General features: G+C 37.9%; 2 protein-coding genes and 2 pseudogenes across 2 annotated transcripts; all 4 read left to right on the top strand.

The window, feature by feature from the left end:
* Positions 1 to 2533: 2533 nt before the first annotated feature.
* LOC120108452 (protein neprosin-like) lies at positions 2534 to 4814 on the top strand. The gene is made up of 7 exons (XM_039122059.3): positions 2534 to 2689; positions 2980 to 3066; positions 3181 to 3423; positions 3549 to 3710; positions 3835 to 3888; positions 4151 to 4294; positions 4446 to 4814. Exons 1-7 carry the CDS (start codon positions 2534 to 2536, stop codon positions 4812 to 4814), a joined length of 1215 nt encoding a protein of 404 aa, XP_038977987.3.
* Positions 4815 to 4884: 70 nt separating this feature from the next.
* Positions 4885 to 7469, top strand: LOC120108459 (protein neprosin-like; annotated as a pseudogene).
* Positions 7470 to 8438: 969 nt separating this feature from the next.
* On the top strand, positions 8439 to 9677 carry LOC120108454 (protein neprosin-like; annotated as a pseudogene).
* Positions 9678 to 16465: 6788 nt separating this feature from the next.
* On the top strand, positions 16466 to 18947 carry LOC149752768 (protein neprosin-like). Its single transcript, XM_089925183.1, has 7 exons — positions 16466 to 16741; positions 17031 to 17117; positions 17231 to 17479; positions 17605 to 17766; positions 17889 to 17942; positions 18206 to 18349; positions 18501 to 18947. The coding sequence occupies exons 1-7, from the start codon at positions 16538 to 16540 to the stop codon at positions 18867 to 18869; spliced, it is 1269 nt and encodes a 422-aa protein (XP_089781309.1). The 5' UTR covers positions 16466 to 16537; the 3' UTR covers positions 18870 to 18947.
* The last annotated feature ends 863 nt before the right edge of the window (positions 18948 to 19810 follow it).

Here is a 19810-nt window from a genome sequence, read left to right as displayed (position 1 = left end):
ATATAATTTTTTTGCAAACTCTTTAAGAATAGTTAATTTTTGATTATTTTTATTAATGCTATAATAAAAGTAATAATGAGTTTGATGAAAAAATGTTAATATATATATATATATATATATATTTGCCTTAAATAAGTTTTATTTTTAATATGTCAATGCAAGCTCGATCGGACCAGTAACCTTTATATAGTATTACCAAGAAGACATGGTGATTTATTATAAATATTTTTACTGCAAAAGTTTTCAATCATGAGAGATTCGAATAACTACCATAATATGTACAATAACATATTTGATGGCCTCCATGTTACCAAATCGAGGCTCCCTATAAAAATTAGCAATTTAAGGTTTAGGGCAATCTTCTAAAATCCCACAAATTATGGTATTATTTTTTGGCATATTAGTTAAATACCATAATAGTAGTTCTAGTTTCCATCACTTCAAATCATATATTGTAGATACAAAATTATAATGGTATTTACAAAAAAGTACCACTAATAAAACAAATACTTATTGGAAAACAGCGACATTTATACTATAGTGCAACAAAGAAAGATTTTTAATGGCATATAGTAAGAAATGCCACAAGCGATTTGCGGTCAACAATAATTTTTGTTGTAGTGTTTTTTTTTTTTTGAAACTTGTTACCCTTCTTGTCGTCTTTAGGTTAATTCTTCTCCTCAATCCCTATGGCTTTAGGTCAACTTGTTACCCTTCGTCTTAGACAAATTGATCATACTTCTACCATAGATACTGTCACTTGATCCACCGATCCTCTCATAACCAATTGGGTAGAGCTGCTTCTTGATTAGGTTCTTGAATTTGCCATCCTCCTACAGCAATCAGGCGGCAACTGTGATCTCAGATCACGAACCCCGTCCCGCATCTATCTCTTCCTGCTAGCACACTACCGTCGAAGTTTACTTTGAGGTGACTAGGGGGTGGGGGTTCCCAAGTGACAAGAATGACTTTGAGTGCTATGACAGCGATATGGAAACCCCAGGTGTCCCTAGTCCCCCCAAGTGAAGTCGCCTTAGTAGTGTCGATGATCACGAATGCATGACGGATAGCTCTGTCACCACAGCTCGCGGGGGTAACCTCCTCTCCTCAAAGATGTGGGCATTCCTATCTAACCAAATATGATAAGCCAGGTAAGCACAGGTGATGCTCTACTCCACCATCACCTGTCTCTGCATGGATGCCTATGGATGATGTAGTAAATTCTCCGCCGATCCCCAACCTCGCGGTACATATAGTGTCGCGCTCCTCCACACCAGTGTCACTCGAGGGCAGCAAAGAAGAGCATGACTAATGGTCTCCTCATCAAGGCAATCTTCACATATTGGGATCGTCCTGATGCCCCTCCTAGCTAGTATACTACGGGTTGGAAAGTAGCCCCTAGTCACCTTCCAAATGAATAAAGCCACTCGAAGGTGGACGCGCAGTCTCCAGATCCACCTGTCCTCTATTTGTTGGATAGTCTCCCCCCCCATCACTACCCGCATATCCCTAACATGCACCCTCGTCCTCCCTATCGGAGTCCATACCAACCTGTCCACCCCCTCCTCAGTCTGGATCGAAAGCTCCAGGACCCTCTCAGCTAGCTACTCCTTAAAGACTTCCTAGATCAGCACCTCATTCCAATTGCCCGTACCAGGAGTAATCAGTTCACTACCCCTGCACCCCGACAATCTCGCCGAGTCCACCATCGTTGGCATCCACCCTAATGGCTGCTCGGTCACCTAGGCATCCTCCATCACGTCAATGGATTGTCCGTCACCAATCGTCCATCTGATCGCGGGTAACACCATCAGTGCATAGGCACAAGTCTCCTTCCAGGTGAAGGAGCTATGGCGTCCAACCCTGAAGTCAGCTACCATCGAATGCGAGCCATACTTGCTCTTCATGAGGGCACTCTATAAGCTGTCCAGCTCCATAATGTACCTAGCAGCATGTCTCGCCACCATGACCTCTCGCCTCGTCAGCAGTGAATGTACTCCCAAGCCACCTAAGTATTAGCAATCCATAATTGTTTCATGTGAAACATGATAGCATGACAAATACTATTAAAAATCATAACTATAATATTTACAAAATTTTATTGGTCAAGGACATTTTGATCAAGTTAATCATTTTTTTTGTAAGAAAAATGATTATAAGAGATTATTTCTCATCATTGGCAAGTAGTGTTGGGCTAAAATTCATAAGACTGTCTCTTCAATTTTGATTGTGTTGCAAATAGAAAGAGATCTAAATTTTAATTATATAAGGGGCAAAGGAGGAAACAATTGATGGCCTATTAATTCAAGAATCAGATAAGACATTTCAATTAATTCATGAAAGGAAAATTTGTGGCATTTAATTAAAATAAGATATATTTGGGCATATAAACTGCAACGAGGAAGAAGCATATATATATATATATATATATATATATATATATATATATATATATATATATATATATATATATATATATATTGGATGGTATATGTTTTTATTTTTATTCAAAAGGGTTTGAAAGAAAGGGGCCATGAAGGTGCACAATAGTGTAAGCCATGGCCTGGTCTCACTATTGCTGGTGATGATTTGCTTATCGTGCATCATGGGGAGAGCGTGGGCTGCAATGGAGCAGTTCGAGGTGCAGCAACAGCTGATCCGATTGAATACGCTTGTCAAAAGCATCAAGGTCTACCATCCCACTATTCTTTCAATTATTTTTTGTTTGGATTTTTAGGTAAAAATATTTTTTGCTCATTCTGAGAGAGTTTTAGGAAGATTTTCTAAATTCTTTTTAATCAAAAATCTATTTTGAAATATTTTTCATTTTCTCCTTCTTTTTTTTTGTTCGTTCAGTACAATCCCATCAAGTTTCTACTGTAATTTTTCTCTTCTAACATACTTATTTTTTGGCATTTTTCACTGTAATGCTTCTTGATTTGTGGTTTTATTTGTTCTAATGTTTGTTTCTTTAAAAAGAGCCCGGATGGGGATATCATAGACTGTGTCCATATCTCTCATCAGCCAGCCTTCGATCATCCTTCGCTCAAAAACCATACTATCCAGGTGTGCTCTTTTTTCCCCCCACACTCTCTCTTCTTTTCAAGTCCTTCACCTTTCACTTTATGTTTACACTTGGCGGTCTCTTTGCTTTGTCTCCACTTCATGCAAAATCTTCAGATGAGACCAAGTTTCCACCCATTAGGCCGATACGATGAGAATAGGGAGGCATCAAAGATGGAAACTAGCTCCATACCTCAACTTTGGCATCAAAATGGGAGGTGCCCCAAGGACACCATCCCTATTAGGAGAACTAAGAATGTGCTGAGGTCCAGCTTTATCGAAAGATATGGAAAGAAGAGGCATAGGACAATCCCAAATCCAACTTCTATAGAACCCAACTGGAATAGCATTGGACATGAGGTACATAGTTTTGAAAATTTATGAAAAGGAGTAACCATGGAGCGAAGTATCTCTAACCCTTCCATTTCCTTCCCCTACTCTTTCGCCTTTCTCATTTGTGTTTGTTGGTGGATTTTCTTGCGTAGCATGCGATTGCTTATGTAACAGGAGATAAGTACCATGGAGCAAAGGCAACCGTAAATGTGTGGAACCTGAAGCTGGAAAACAAAGATGAGTTCAGTCTGTCTCAACTTTGGATTCTTGGAGGTCCTGCAGAAGTTCTCAATACCATCGAAGCTGGCTGGCATGTATATTATTGCTTCAATTTCGGATAAATAGAAAGTAGTTTTAATTATATGAAATTTTGAAAGTTCTCTCTTCATGCATTAATTAACTTCATCTGGTTACTCTTTGGTGTGGAAAAAAAATCAGGTATATCCAATGTTGAATGGAGATTATAAAACAAGACTATTTACTTTCTGGACGGTAAGTTAACATTCCTTCATTTTCCCATATTTTTTATGTGTTGTTTCTATTAGTTTCCTCTTTCCTTATGTTGTCCTACCTTATCTTCCAAGAGTTTTTTGATAATTTATCTTATATTGTTCATTATTTTGAGTTTTTTGGTTCTTTCCGGTCAATTATATGATAGAGATGAGGTGCCACAGACATTCCTGATTTCGACAGACAACATAAGGCAACAATTATGAAAAATTGGAAGGCTTAATATTTTTCCATGAAATTGTAGGGTGACGGTTATAAATCAGGCTGCTACAACCTACAATGCTCTGGGTTCGTTCAAGTCAACAAGGAGGTAGCATTGGGAACCACCATTTACCCCATTTCTAGCTATGGTGGACGCCAATATGAAATCACTTTGTCTCTCTGGAAGGTAAAAACAAAAGATTCATAAAATGTTTATTTCTTCTCCTAACTCACAAACTCTCAACATAACAAAACTACATTAGTCATGTTTAATCACAGTTTCACTTTTCACCTATAAATAGAGATGAATGTTCATATGGTTTTCATTTTTCGAGTAGGATCCAAAAACGGGGAATTGGTGGCTGCAGTATGGGAATCAATCTCCAGTGGGGTACTGGCCTTCTTCCTTATTCCCTCATCTGTCTGATAGTGCCTCAGAGATACAATGGGGAGGGGAGGTTGTGAACTTATATTCAAAAGGTCAGCACACCTCCACGGAGATGGGCAGTGGCCATTTCCCAGAAGAAGGTTTTGGCAAGGCGAGCTTCTTCAAAAACATACGAATAGTTGATAAGTCCGACCAACTTCAAGCTCCTCGAGGGGTTCGCACTTTCGCTCCACAAGCCAACTGCTATAATGTGCACCATAAGAACAATGGTTACTTCTACTACGGGGGTCCTGGTATAAATCCTAATTGTACAACGTAGAAGGTCGTAGGTTTTTGTATCTCCATCTTGTGGGGCAAAGAAAATTATGAAAAAATAATCGTGAACAATCAATGGACAACAAAAATAAATATTTTTCTTTTTGTATATTCAAGTAATTTAATAGCCCACAAGAAAGAGAGAAAGAATCTTGTTATGGAAATCCTTCAGCATGGAGGAAACAATTGATGGACAATTAATTTGATAATCAGATAAGCTCTTTCAATTAATGCACAAAATTAAGCAGAATCTGTGGGATTTAATTTATGTAAGATATTCTTTGATATATAATTGGCAACGAGGAAGAAGAAGTTTGTTATATATATATATATATATATTGGATAGCATATGTTTTTATTTTCATTGAAAAGGGTTTGAAAAAAGGGGCCATGGAGGTGCACAATAGTGTGAGCCACGGCCTGGTCGTGCTATTGCTGGTGATGATTTGCTTATCGTGCATCATGGCCAGAGCATGGGCTACAATCGAGCAGTTCGAGGTGCAGCAACACCTGATCCGATTGGATAAGCCTGTCAAAAGCATCATCCTCTACTATCCCACTATTCTTTCCTTTTTTTTTTGGATTTTTTGGTAAGAAAATATTTTTTGTTCATTCTAAAAGAAATTTAAGAAGATTTTCTAAATTATTTTTAATCGGAAATGTATTTTGAAATTTTTTTTGTTTTCACCTTTTTTGTTCGTTCAGTATAATCCCATCAAGTTTCTATTGTAATTTTCCTCTTCCATCATACTTATTTTTTTGGCATTTTTCACTGTAATGCTTCTTAATTTGTGGTTTCATTTGCTCCAATATTTGTTTCTTTAAAAAGATCCCGGATGGGGATTTTATAGACTATGTCCATATCTCTCATCAGCCAGCCTTCGATCATCCTTCCCTCAAAACCCACACCATCCAGGTGTGGTCTCTTCCCCCCACACACACTCTTCTTTTCAAATCCTTCACCTTCACTTAATGTTTACACCTGGCGGTCTCTTTACTTTATCTCCACTTTATGCAAAATCTTCAAATGAGACCAAGTTTCCACCCATTAGGCCTATATGATGAGAAGAGGGTGGCCTCAAATATGGAAACTAGCTCCATACCTCAACTTTGGCATCAAAATGGGAGGTGCCTAGAGGACACCATCCCTATTAGGAGGACTAAGAAGGGCGATGTGCTGAGGGCCAGCTTTATCGAAAGATTTGGAAAGAACAGGCGTAGGACAATCCCAAATCCAACTTCTATAGAATCCAACTGGAATAACAATGGACATGAGGTATATAATTTTTAAAATTTATGAAAAAGAGTGACCTTGGAGTGAAGTATCTCTAACCTTTCTCATTTGTGTTTGTTGGTGGGTTTTCTTGAGTAGCATGCGGTTGTTTACGTAAGGGGAGGTAAGTACTATGGGGCAAAGGCAACCATAAATGTGTGGAACCTGAAGCTGGAACAGAAAAATAAGTTCAGTCTATCTCAACTTTGGATTGTTGGGGGTCCTACAGGACTTTTCAATACCATCAAAGCTGGATGGCATGTATATTATTGTTTCAATTTTGAATAAATAGAAAGTAGTTTTAAATATATGAAATTTTGAAAGTTCTCTCTTCATGCATTAATTAACTTCATCTGGTTACTCTTTGGTGTGGAAAAAAATTCAGGTATATCCAATTTTGTATGGAGATAATAAAACAAGATTATTTACTTTCTGGACCGTAAGTTAACATTCGTTCTTTTTCCCATGTTTTTTATGTGTTGTTTCTATTAGTTTCCTCTTTCCTTATGTTCTCCTACCTTATCTTCCAAGAGTTTTTTAATAAATTTATCTTATCAAATATGAGGGAATTAGATTGTTCATTATTTTGAGTTTTTTAGGTTCTTTCTGGTCAATTATATGATAGAGATGAGGTGCCACAGACATTCCTGATTTCGATAAATGACGTTAGGCAAAAATTATGAAAAAATAGAAGGCTTCTAATATTTTGCCATGAAATTTTAGGCTGACGGTTATAAATTAGTAGGCTGCTACAACCTACAATGCTCTGGGTTCGCTCAAGTCAACAAGGAGATAGCATTAGGTGCCACCATCTACCCCATTTCTAGCTATAGTGGATGCCAATATGAAATCACTTTGTCTCTCTGGAAGGTAGAAGCAAAAGATTCACAAGGTGTTTATTTCTTGTCCTAACTCACAAGCTCTCAACATAGCAAAAGCACAATAGTCATATTTGATTGCTTTTTCACGTCTCATCTATCAATACTAATGAATGTTCATATGGTTTTCATTTTTGAGCAGGATCCAAAAACGGGGAATTGGTGGCTGCAGTATGGGAATCAATCTCCAGTGGGGTATTGGCCTTCTTCCTTATTTCCTCATCTGTCAGACGGTGCCTCAGAGATATACTGGGGAGGGGAGGTTGTGAACTTATATTCAAAAGGTCAGCACACCTCCACGGAGATGGGCAGTGGCCATTTCCCAGAAGAAGGTTTTGGCAAGGCGAGCTACTTCAAAAACATACGAATAGTTGATAAGTCCAACTATCTCCAAGCTCCTCGAGGGATTCGCACTTTCGCTACACGATCCAATTGCTATAATGTGGACCATAAGAACAATGGTTACATCTACTATGGGGGTCCGGGTAGAAATCCTAAATGTATGTAGAAGGGCGTAGCTTTTTGTATCTCCATCTTGTTGGGCAAAGACAATTATGAAAAAAATAATCGCGAACAATCGGTGGACAACAAAAATAAATATTTTTCTTTTTGTATATTCAAGTAAATTATCAAAATCATCGAGCACTAACAATCAAGCCACACAGTCAATAATCAATATGAAAATAATTTAATAGCCCACAAGAAAGAGAGAGAGAATCTTGTTATGGAAATCCTTCGGCTTGGAGGATGACCACCACTGCATTTGGTTCAGGCAAAACTTCCACCATTGTGAAAATATTGGGAATATAGAGAGCATTTCTTCTAAAGCTAGAGATCCCCATATATCAATATCATCACATATGATGTGGAATTTTAACAAAAAGCCAAGAAAATCTCTTGAAGTGGGTATGCTAAATCGAATTAGACAAGAGGTGAAATCAACAGGGCAAGCCATTAAAGTTGAAGAACAAACTACCAGGTTTCACCACCTAAAAGTTGAGTAAAATTGGAGTTAAAATTACCATGCAATCTTCAAACAAACTCTCTGATCCAGGAGGATTATCAAACTCAATGTGAACTACTTTGGCTACTATAGGTTAGACTAGACATGGTCCAGTAGTGAGATCGCATCGAGAAGCTAAATCATATGTCAAATTTTCGGAGTTATAACTTGGTCATACAATGCTCGATTTAGATGATGTGTCTTTTTTTCAAATGGATTACTTTTTGAAATGGATGGTCCGGACCAATTTTATCGTTTGGAATTCGAAATGGGTCGATCAAATCAAAAATTTTCCTTTTGGGATAGATTTTGACCGGTCATATGTTCCGATTTAGGAAAAATTAGATAGAGCGACTGAAAGCAAAGTCAATATAGAAGAAGAGATCTATCTCTTTTAGGATTTTAGTTTTTTTTCATATTTATTTCAACTAGTCATATCTAATTTGAGAGCTGAGTTTTATTTTAACTGGAGGGGGAATTTGATGTGGATTGTTCGAGAGCAGACCTCACTAATATAAATGGAGACCATGTATCTTAGTAGCAGCTTTGTATCTCTTACTTTTCCCATTTCTTTCCCTTTGCTCCTTCGTCTTTCTCATTTATGTTTGTTCGTGGGTCTTCTTGAGCAGCATGCAATTGTTTATGTAAAGGGAGATAAGTATTATGGAGCAAAGGCAACCATGAATGTGTGGAACCCGAAGCTGGAACAGCAAAATGAGTTCAGTCTGTCTCAACTTTGGATTATTGGGGGTCCCGAAGAACTTCTCAATACCATCGAAGCTGTGGCTGGCATGTATATTATTTTTTCAATTTTGAATAAATAGAAAGTAGTTTTAATTATATGAAATTTTGAAAGTTCTCTCTTCATGCATTAATTATCTTCAGCTGGTTGCTCTTTGGTCCCCGAAAAAATCAGGTATATGCATTTCTGTATGGAGATAATAAAACAAGGCTATTTACCTACTGGACTGTAAGTTAATATTCCTTCATTTTTCTCTTGTCCTATATGAGTTGTTTTTATAAAAAGTATAAAGATTGGGTGTCTTCTTATATTTTACCCTAAAAATTTCAGGATGATGGTTATCATTCAACAGGCCGCCACAACCTACTCTGCTCTGGGTTCGTTCAAGTTGACAAGGAGATTGCATTGGGTGCCACCGTCTACCCCATTTCTAGCTATGGTGGACGCCAATATGAAATCACCTTGTCTGTCAGGAAGGTAAAAACAAAAGATTCACAAGATGTTTATTTCTTGTCCTAAATCACATACTCTCAGTGTAGCAAAACTACAATAGTCATGTTTAATTACTTTTTTAACTTTTCACCTATAATTAATAATGAATGTTTATATGGTTCTCATTTTTTGAGCAGGATCCAAAATCGGGGAATTGGTGGATGCAGTATGGGAATCAATCTCCATTGGGCTACTGGCCTTCTTCCTTGTTCCGTTATCTGTCGGACGGTGCCTCAGAGATACAATGGGGAGGGGAGGTTGTGAACTTAAATTCAAATGGTCAGCAAACCTCCACAGAGATGGGTAGCAGCCATTTCCCAGTAGAAAGTCTTGGCAAGGCGAGCTACTCCTAGAACATTCAAATAGTTGATAAGTCCAACCATCTTCAAGCTCCTCACGGGATTGCCCCTTCCATTACGCAATCCAGCTGCTTTAATGTGCACATTGACAACAATGGTAGAAACCCCAGTTGTCCATAGAAAAATACAATCATGAATATATAATTGCGAACAATGAATGCACAACGAGAATAAACAATCAATGGTTACTCTGTCACGGCACATTTTTATAGCCCATGACAGGTTCCATATTCTGCTTGTCTCGGAAAATATTAGGAAGGACAGGTCGTTGGATTGGGGGTGCTAACCATGCAGTGCCAAGTTAAGACTCTAAATTAATTTGTATTTAGAAAGCAAAAAGTTGACATTTAATGCATGCTTTACAATGAATTGGAGGACATATACTCTTTTGGGATGTGCCACATTACTCACCAAAATTTATTCAGAACAAAATGGTGAAGTTACAACGGAGTAGAGAAAGTATACAGGATTTTCAAAGGAGTTACAAAGGAGGTGTTCCGGCACACAAGAACCACTCCTTAGCAAGAGAGACAGCGAAGAGGAGACTCGGAAGAAAGAAAATCTGAAAAGAATGAGAGTGCAGCAAGGTAGCATAGTTCAAAGCTGCAGGTTTCTCATCATATATATAGTCTCCATCAGAAAAAGGAAACCGAGGCAACACAAGAGGAACAGCCTGCTGGAGGGAACCTTTAGGAAAATTTGACGGGAGGATGCTTCATCATAGTCTCCATCCTGCGAGAGAGCTTCTAGCTGACCCATTTCTCCAAGTTGATGATCATGGTACGCCTGGGAAATACCTCCCAAGCTTTGAACCCAAAAGCCCCTCTCAAGTAGAGGGGTGAACCACTGGGCTGTAACTCAGCTTGCCTTAATCTGTGTGTACTTATCACAAATGATTCATACAGTACTGCACAATGGTTTGTGCCATCCTTCAACTAAAATATCTTACACACACAAGTTCAATTCAGAAAGGGGCTTGCATCCTGAATTTAGCATCATGTTTCCTGAATCCAAGCTAGCATTTCTATTTCAGATTGAGCTTCCCACATTTTTAACAAAAGACGGGTGAAAAAGGCTTTGGGAGACTGAGAAAACTAGCACAAGTTAACCAGATAAATAAGCGAGCTTGGGTAGTATGAGCATCAAGTGTCAACCAAGGTTTGAGAACTCCAGATTTGATTTTGGTTTCTTCCATGAGTCTAAAATTCAGCAATTTCCATGGTTCTGAGCTCCAATTTGGCCATTTCTTTTCAAAACCGAAAAAAAAAAATCCAGAAGCATGAGTTGAAGTTAGAGAAAATATGATCGATCCACTAAAATAATTTTTCAATATATTTTGCCAGTGCTTCTGCATTCAAAAAAACAAAAAACTACACTTTGGATTAAAATATTAGAAGATCATGTTTAGAGTGCGATATATCATTTAATTCTTTGACATCAATTTAATAGACGACAATTTTAACCGTATTATTAGTGGCAGCACAAGGCCTTTCATATTGACATAAATATTAAGGAAATTAAAAAAATTCTTTCAACCTAATGGCCTGATTGGCCTGGGTTTTGAGGATCCAAATTACACCTGGTGCAACAATAAACCGCATCTTGCTCGTATTTAGGAAATATTATACTGTGTGCTACCTTTGGACGAGTGGATGGATCTATTTCCCGAATCAAAGGAGGTGTGTCAATGTCATGTGGCTTACTATGCTTCTAATCATTGTCCAATTTTAATTGATGGTAAGGATAAGTTCCTTAATATTATTACTCCATTTTGCTTTGAAGAATTCTGATTGCCTTGCAGGGGAATTCAGGAAGTGGTTCGACAAGCCTGGAGACGCTATGGCCATTACTCTCCATGGGTTCAAGTAGCCTTGATGCTAAAGAATACGGCCTTGGAAGATGGAACCGTGGAATGCTCGCAACATTTTCAAGAAGGGAGCAAATCCTGATAACGAAATTCTTGAAATTCAAACCAAGGAGGCTTAAAATGGAGGCCTCAATCAACAAGAGCACATGAAGTTATCGAAATTGCTTCAGCTATATAATAATAATTTTATGTATGTAGGAAATCTTTTGGGGGTAAAAGTCAAGGATCCAATGGCTCAAAAGAGAAAAATAATAACACTAAATTTTTTTCACCGATCCATTATATAACAAAAGCAGTCATATATGTAAGTTCGCGTATTACATAATGAATTAAGATTGGTTATGTTAGGTCGAGTGATGAATTTAGATAAAAAATTTTGAATGGTCTCTTTTCTTTCTTCTTCTTTTTTTTTGGTAATAGAAACAAGATAAACATTTTCCAAGCACAGATTCGCATTAGCTAAAGTAAAAGAGGGGTCGCTAAGATCCACAAAACTGGCAGGCCATGATCCTGATGGTCTTAAAGGCTGTGAACCATATGATCCATGGACTCTTTTTTTTTTGGTAAAAAACGGCATTTATATTACTCTAACGTGAGTATAAGATCCATGGACCTTTGATCACATCATACTATGATAACGCATTACTGTTCATAATATGGAGGAGTTGGGGCAGTTTTAGCCGGTGGCGCTACTGCCTCGTCCTACGTACGACCAAGGCTTGCTTAGGCTAGCAATTATTAGGACATGGCAACCACAAAGGCCGGGCCAATAGATTACACAGACCTAAGCATCGCAGTTTTTTAATCTTAAATACTTTGTTGTCGATGGAAATAGGCATGCAGACTACTTCACATTATGTGTGGGAAGAACTTAGAAAGTTGAGACTCGATTCCAAGATTTTGTTTCAGCCCGATCCGGTAGACTCTATTCGTCAAGGGTTCATCTCAATACACCAGTACTACAGAAATGAGCGGCTAAGATTCGCCATAGAGTGCATGCCGTGTAGGATGCCACTTCTAGAGAGAAAGAGCAAAATAATAGCTAACATCTTTGGAACTTGGCCTATACATGGATGAAGAAATTAAAAAGGAATGGTTGGAATTTGGGATAGAAAATTGACATAATTCACAGGGTGGAGGAGAAGATTTTGGTCGATTATCTTGTCTGTTAGGCCTAGTGCAATCACTAGGAGTTGCCGTAAAGAGAACAAAAATCTTAAAGCAAAGCGAGTACCTAGGAGTTTACAGGCAAAAGGGCTTGATTCCGCACTGAAATCGGACATCCTGCCCCAATATTCTTGTTACTAGTTTTATATAGGGATAAGGGTAACAATATTTCACGTCTTAATTAGTAGTAAAATATGCTATAGTGCAACAGCTACCTACGTCAAATAGCTCGTCAAAGCGAGTGTGAACGGTGGGCATTCAGCAGTCCATGTCTTCCTTCCCCCACAAAAAATCCACAGTGAAGATCGAAAAGAAACAAGCAGTGGAGACCGGCACCTCTCGAGCTATTCCACTCAAGCTGGTACTCCCGGAGACTTGACGAACGGACCATCCTTCTCACCGAACGTAGTAATTATAAGGTTAATTTCTAATAAGAACGACCTAAGGAATCCAGCGTCAGGAAAGCAATAAGGACGGTGCATGCATCATGTACCGCCAATAAGACAGCTTCATGCTTCTGTAAGGGAGTATTTGGATGCGGGAAGATTTCATCGAAAGGATTTTAACAGGCCGAGATCACATTTTCCAACAGAAAGTTAATGAGGTCCCTAGGGATATTATAAATCGTCCATAACTCACGGTCTCTCCTCTTTGGCCTTCCTTCCACTATCGGATATTTAAGAATCACGCAAATTTGGACGCATTTAAATTCAGATTTTCTTCGCCACAACAGGAAGCAAACTACGTACAAAGCGCACTGATTTTTTACTGACCATAATTTGGACATAGGACAGCCAAAGAAATCTCAAATATAAAGGGAAATCTTCTTTTCCCATAGTTTCTTGCAACTGAACAATGCTTCTTTCTGGCCTTTTCCTTCGACCTAGTATGGGCTGTCTCTATCCTCCTTCTACGTCCATTGCTATCGAGTGCCGTATCATGACTGCCATCCCAAGCTGAAATGGGCTGGTTCCCTCCTCAGTTTCCATTCCATTTTCTTCCCACCCGGTTTTCCATCCTCGGTAGCGAGCGAGGAGGATTCTGGAGACCAACAACCTCGAGCGACCTGCCATTCTTGGCAGGGGATTCTTGATCGAGCCACCAGCTGGGAGGGATGGATTAAATTGTAAGGAATCATGTGGGTATGTGTTTAGTCCCACATCGGTTATTCGCTAAAAAAGATCTTGCGTACTTTTACAGGATTAAGGAATCAAAAAAATACTTTTTGGTTAGCTTTTTTGGGTGAGATCTTGCATTGTGATGCATGGTATTAGAGCGCACTCGGCCCATAACCTATGTGTAGTCGAGGGACGCTGCAACACGGTTTCTTAAAAGCTGACCATGATGTGTGATGATTTTCTTGTGGTGCACGGTACCGAAGCTATGGTGCGGGCCATAATCTAGCAAGTGGAGGTGTGGCAGCACTTGTGTCGTCTTTTCGGTCACGGTTCTCTTCACATATTGTCTCTATTTAGCAAAATATCTTTTAGGAATTGATATATTATTATTATTATTATTATTATTTTGTCAATATAAAGGGACTCATCCTAGCCATTCCTTGTTAGTGGATGAAATTCACCTTGGTTGTTAAATGGTTATCTGTTGCTTATCTATTTAAATGGCTAACCATGAAACGAATCACATCCTTTTCTTTCTTATTTTGCCCGACTAATAGGGGAGGAGTTTCCATCCCTGTTCGCCGGAGCCAGTCACCTCTTTCCTTTCTTCTCCTCCATTTGCGGGCGAGATCGACGCCCGTCATCGCCCCATCCCATACCAGCTCAGGGTTGATAATTGTACGCACCAGCTGGTAAGAAGCTATAGGATACACAAAGCTACACTCTGAACCCCCTCCTTTCAAGTTAGTTTGCCTTTGATGAACACGTTAAATACTCATCTAAATGAATCCACCATCTTACAATCAAGTTAAGCATGCATGCTGTTGCTGACATAAATAGCAAATTGGTGCATGACATGTGCCAAGAGTACACCACAGCTAATAGGTTATTTGAAATCATTGGCAAGTAGTGTTGGACTAAAATTCATATGGTTGTCTCTTCAATTTTGATTGTGTTGCTAAGAGATAGAAATCTAAAATAATTGATGCACCGTTAATTTGATAATCTTGATTGATATATGATAAACTTCGCTATATAAATGACAATGGCGGAGAAGAAATTTTTGTTCATATATTGTATGGTATGTTTGGTTTTCTAATTAGTTCATTGAAAAAAGGTCGAAAGAAGGGCCATGAAAGCTCACGTTGGCATGAGCCATGGACTGGTGGTGCTATTGCTTGTGATGATCTCCTTGTGGTGCACTAAGGCTATGGTGTAGGCAAACGAAGGTGCGGCAGCATCTGAAGCGATTGAATAAGCCTGCAGTTAAGAGCATCAAGGTCTGCTGTCTAACTATTCTTTCATTTTTTTTTTCTTAGATTTTTATTGGTTTTTTAGGGTCAAAGATTTTTTTTTTCATTCCAAAGGAGTTTTGGATAGATATTCTGAATTATTTTTCAATAAAATCTATTTTACAAAGTATTTATTTATTTATCTACTTAAAGAAGAACCTTAATTTGGTTAGAATTTTTTAGATTATTTAATTTAATATAATCTTTTAGAAGGAATCTTGATCTCTCTCTCTCTCTTACTTTTTTTTTTTGTGTTAATCTTGTGTCGTCTTTCACGGATCAGACGATTTTCTTCCCATATTGTCTCTATTTAGGAAAATATTCTTTAGAAATTGATATATTACCTTTTTATTTTTTTCTCAAAATATAGAGACATCCTAGCCGTTCCTTATTAGTGGATGAAATTTAACTTGGTTGTTAATTGGTAATCTATTTATTATTTTTAATTATTATACATAATATTTTAGGAAGCACGATAGCAAGAAAATATTTTTGTACAATACTTGCATAAAACTTGGAATTTTATTGTTCCCCTTTTAAAAAAATTGTTATCTTTCATTTACTCACCCTAGTGCTATCTAATTTGTAAAGTTGAAATCATTCCTTTGTATTTAGTTGGGCATTAAAATTCTTGAGCTACGCTCTTTTTCCAATTTGTTAGCATTTTATTCTGTCACTTTTTAAAAAATAAAAAAATTATTATTTTTGTACATTTACTACAATCCCATCTAGTTTCTACTGTAATATATCTTCCTCTTTTATTGTACTTATTTTTGGCATTTTTCACTGCAATGCTTCTTAATTTGTAGTTTCATTTGTTATGTTATTTGCTTTTCTTTTAAAAAGAGCCCGGATGGAGATATTATAGACTGTGTCCACATCTCTCATCAGCCAGCCCTTGATCATCCTTTACTCAAAAACTATACTGTCCAGGTGTGCTATCTTTCCCCCTTACTTTCTCTTCTTTTCAAATCCTTCCCCTTGCACTTAATATTTACACCTAGGGATCTCTTTACTTTGTCTTCACTTTGTGCAAAATCTTCAGATGAGGCCAAGTTTCCACCCATTAGGCCTAGATGATGGGAATGAGGTGGCTTCAAAGATGGAGACTAGCTCCATACGTCAGCTTTGGCATCAAAATGGGAGGTGCCCCAAGGACACCATCCCTATTAGGAGGACCAAGAAGGATGATGTGATGAGAGCGAGCTCTGTCGAAAGATACGGAAAGAAGAGGCACCATCCCTAGTAGGAGGACCAAGAAGGATGATGTGAACAATCGATGGACAACAAAAATAAATATTTTTCTTTTTGTATATTCAAGTAATTTAATAGCCCGCAAGAAAGAGAGAGAAAATCTTGTTATGGAAATCCTTCATTATGGAGGAAACAATTGATGGACAATTAATTTGATAATCAGATAAGCTCTTTCAATTAATGCACAAAATCAAGCAGAATCTGTGGCATTTAATTTAAGTAAGATATTCTTTGATATATAATAGGCAACCAGGAAGAAGAAGTTTGTTATATATATATTGGATGGTGTATGTTTTTATTTTCATTGAAAAGGGTTTGAAAGAAAGGGCTATGGAGGTGCACAATAGTATGAGCCATGGTCTGGTCGCGCTATTGCTGATGATGATTTGCTTATCTTGCATCATGGCTAGAGTGTGGGCTACAATCGAGCAGTTCGAGATGCAGCAACACCTGATCCGATTGGATAAACCTGTCAAAAGCATCAAGGTCTACCATCCCACTATTCTTTCAATTATTCTTTTTTTTTTGGATTTTTTGGTAAGAAAACATTTTTTGTTCATTGTAAAAGAGTTTTAAGAAGATTTTCTAAATTATTTTTAATCGGAAATGTATTTTGAAATATTTTTTGTTTTCACCTTTTTTGTTCGTTCAGTACAATCCCATCAAGTTTCTACTGTAATTTTTCTCTTCTATCATACTTATTTTTTGGCATTTTTCACTGTAATGCTTCTTGATTTGCGGTTTTATTTGTTCTAATGTTTGTTTCTTTAAAAAGAGCCCGGATGGGGATATCATAGACTGTGTCCATATCTCTCATCAGCCAGCCTTCGATCATCCTTCGCTCAAAAACCATACTATCCAGGTGTGCTCTTTTTCCCCCCACACTCTCTCTTCTTTTCAAGTCCTTCACCTTTCACTTTATGTTTACACTTGGCGGTCTCTTTGCTTTGTCTCCACTTCATGCAAAATCTTCAGATGAGACCAAGTTTCCAGCTATTAGGCCTATACGATGAGAATAGGGAGGCATCAAAGATGGAAACTAGCTCCATACCTCAACTTTGGCATCAAAATGGGAGGTGCCCCGAGGACACCATCCCTATTAGGAGAACTAAGAAGGGTGATGTGCTGAGGTCCAGCTTTATCGAAAGATATGGAAAGAAGAGGCATAGGACAATCGCAAATCCAACTTCTATAGAACCCAACTGGAATAGCATTGGACATGAGGTACATGGTTTTGAAAATTTATGAAAAGGAGTAACCATGGAGCGAAGTATCTCTAACCTTTCCATTTCCTTCCCCTACTCTTTCGCCTTTCTCATTTGTGTTTGTTGGTGGGTTTTCTTGCGTAGCATGCGATTGCTTATGTAACAGGAGATGAGTACCATGGAGCAAAGGCAACCATAAATGTGTGGAACCCGAAGCTGGAAAACAAAGATGAGTTCAGTCTGTCTCAACTTTGGATTCTTGGAGGTCCTACAGAAGTTCTCAATACCATCGAAGCTGGCTGGCATGTATATTATTGCTTCAATTTCGGATAAATAGAAAGTAGTTTTAATTATATGAAATTTTGAAAGTTCTCGCTTCATGCATTAATTAACTTCAGCCGGTTACTCTTTGGTGTGGAAAAAATCAGGTTGATCCATCTCTGTATGGAGATCATAGAACAAGACTATTTACTTTCTGGACGGTAGGTTAACATTTCTTCATTTTTCCGTATTTTCTATGTGTTGTTTCTATTAGTTTCCTCTTTCCTTATGTTCTCCTACCTTATCTTCCAAGTGTTTTTTGATAATTTATCTTATATTGTTCATTATTTTTAGTTTTTTGGTTCTTTCTGGTCAATTATATGATAGAGATGAGGTGCCACAGACATTCCTGATTTCGACAGAAAACATAAGGCAACAATTATGAAAAATTGGAAGGCTTCTAATATTTTCCATGAAATTGTAGGGTGACGGTTATAAATCAGGCTGCTACAACCTACGATGCTCTGGGTTCGTTCAAGTCAACAAGGAGGTAGCATTGGGAGCCACCATTTACCCCATTTCTAGCTATGGTGGACGCCAATATGAAATCACTTTGTCTCTCTGGAAGGTAAAAACAAAAGATTCATAAAATGTTTATTTCTTCTCCTAACTCACAAACTCTCAACATAGCAAAACTTCAATAGTCATGTTTAATCACAGTTTCACTTTTCACCTATAAATAGTGATGAATGTTCATATGGTTTTCATTTTTTGAGTAGGATCCAAAAACGGGGAATTGGTGGCTGCAGTATGGGAATCAATCTCCAGTGGGGTACTGGCCTTCTTCCTTACTCCCTCATCTGTCCGATAGTGCCTCAATGATACAATGGGGAGGGGAGGTTGTGAACTTATATTCAAAAGGTCAGCACACCTCCACGGAGATGGGCAGTGGCCATTTCCCAGAAGAAGGTTTTGGCAAGGCGAGCTTCTTCAAAAACATACGAATAGTTGATAAGTCCGACCAACTTCAAGCTCCTCGAGGGGTTCGCACTTTTGCTACACAAGCCAACTGCTATAATGTGCACCATAAGAACAATGGTTACTTCTACTACGGGGGTCCTGGTTTAAATCCTAGTTGTACAACGTAGAAGGTCGTAGGTTTTTGTATCTCCATCTTGTTGGGCAAAGAAAATTATGAAAAAATAATCGTGAACAATTGATGGACAACAAAAATAAATATTTTTCTTTTTGCATATTCAAGTAATTTAATAGCCCACAAGAAAGAGAGATAATATCTTGTTATGGAAATCCTTCAGCATTCAAAAAAAACAAAAAAAAATAATTTTTCAATATATTTTGCCAGTGCTTCTGCATTCAAAAAAACAAAAAACTACACTTTGGATTAAGATATTAGAAGATCATGTTTAGAGTGCGATATATCATTTAATTCTTTGACATCAATTTAATGGATGACAAATTTAATTGTATTATTAGTGGCAATGCAAGGCCTTTCATGTTGACATAAATATTAAGGAATTTAAAAAAATTCTTTCAACCTAATGGCCTTATTGGCCTGGGTTTTGAGGGTCCAGATTACACCCGGTGCAACAATAAACCGCATCTTGCTCGTGTTTAGGAAATATTATACTGTGTGCTACCTTCGGACGAGTGGATGGATCTATTTCCCGAATCAAAGGAGGTGTGTCAATGTCATGTGGCTTTCTATGCTTCTGATCATTGTCCGATTTTAATTGATTGTAAGGATAAGTTCCTTAATATTATTAGTCCATTTTGCTTTGAAAAATTCTGATTGCCTTGCAAAGGAATTCGAAGTGGTTCGACAAGCCTGGAGATGCTATGGCCATTACTCTCCATGGGTTCGAGTAGCCTTGATGCTAAAGAATACTAAAGAAGGCCTTGGAAGATGGAACCGTGAGAATGCTCGCAACATTTTCAAGAAGGGAGCAAATCATGATAACGAAATTCTTGAAATTCAAACCAAGGAGGCTTAAAATGGAGGCCTCAATCAGCAAGAGCACATGAAGTTATTGAACTTGCTTCAGCTATATAATAATAATTTTATGTATGT

Source organism: Phoenix dactylifera, chromosome 9 (assembly GCF_051530095.1).
Source record: "Phoenix dactylifera cultivar Ajwa chromosome 9, Ajwa_hap1_PhDact_Kaust_v1.1, whole genome shotgun sequence".
NCBI lineage: Eukaryota > Viridiplantae > Streptophyta > Magnoliopsida > Arecales > Arecaceae > Phoenix > Phoenix dactylifera.
Note: the sequence above shows the minus strand (reverse complement) of the source record. Positions and strands in the feature narration are given on the sequence as shown.

What these genes read in the sequence shown, in the direction of transcription:
- LOC120108452 (XM_039122059.3), top strand. Translation starts at nt 2,534, where the DNA reads ATGAAGGTGCACAATAGTGTAAGCCATGGCCTGGTCTCACTATTGCTG. An exon ending in CCATCGAAGCTGGCTGGCAT is followed by an intron (nt 3,711 to 3,834) that starts GTATATTATTGC and finishes AAAAAAAATCAG; the next exon opens with GTATATCCAATGTTGAATGG. An exon ending in GACTATTTACTTTCTGGACG is followed by an intron (nt 3,889 to 4,150) that starts GTAAGTTAACAT and finishes ATGAAATTGTAG; the next exon opens with GGTGACGGTTATAAATCAGG.
- LOC149752768 (XM_089925183.1), top strand. Translation starts at nt 16,538, where the DNA reads ATGGTGTATGTTTTTATTTTCATTGAAAAGGGTTTGAAAGAAAGGGCT. An exon ending in AACCTGTCAAAAGCATCAAG is followed by an intron (nt 16,742 to 17,030) that starts GTCTACCATCCC and finishes TTCTTTAAAAAG; the next exon opens with AGCCCGGATGGGGATATCAT. An exon ending in TCAAAAACCATACTATCCAG is followed by an intron (nt 17,118 to 17,230) that starts GTGTGCTCTTTT and finishes CAAAATCTTCAG; the next exon opens with ATGAGACCAAGTTTCCAGCT.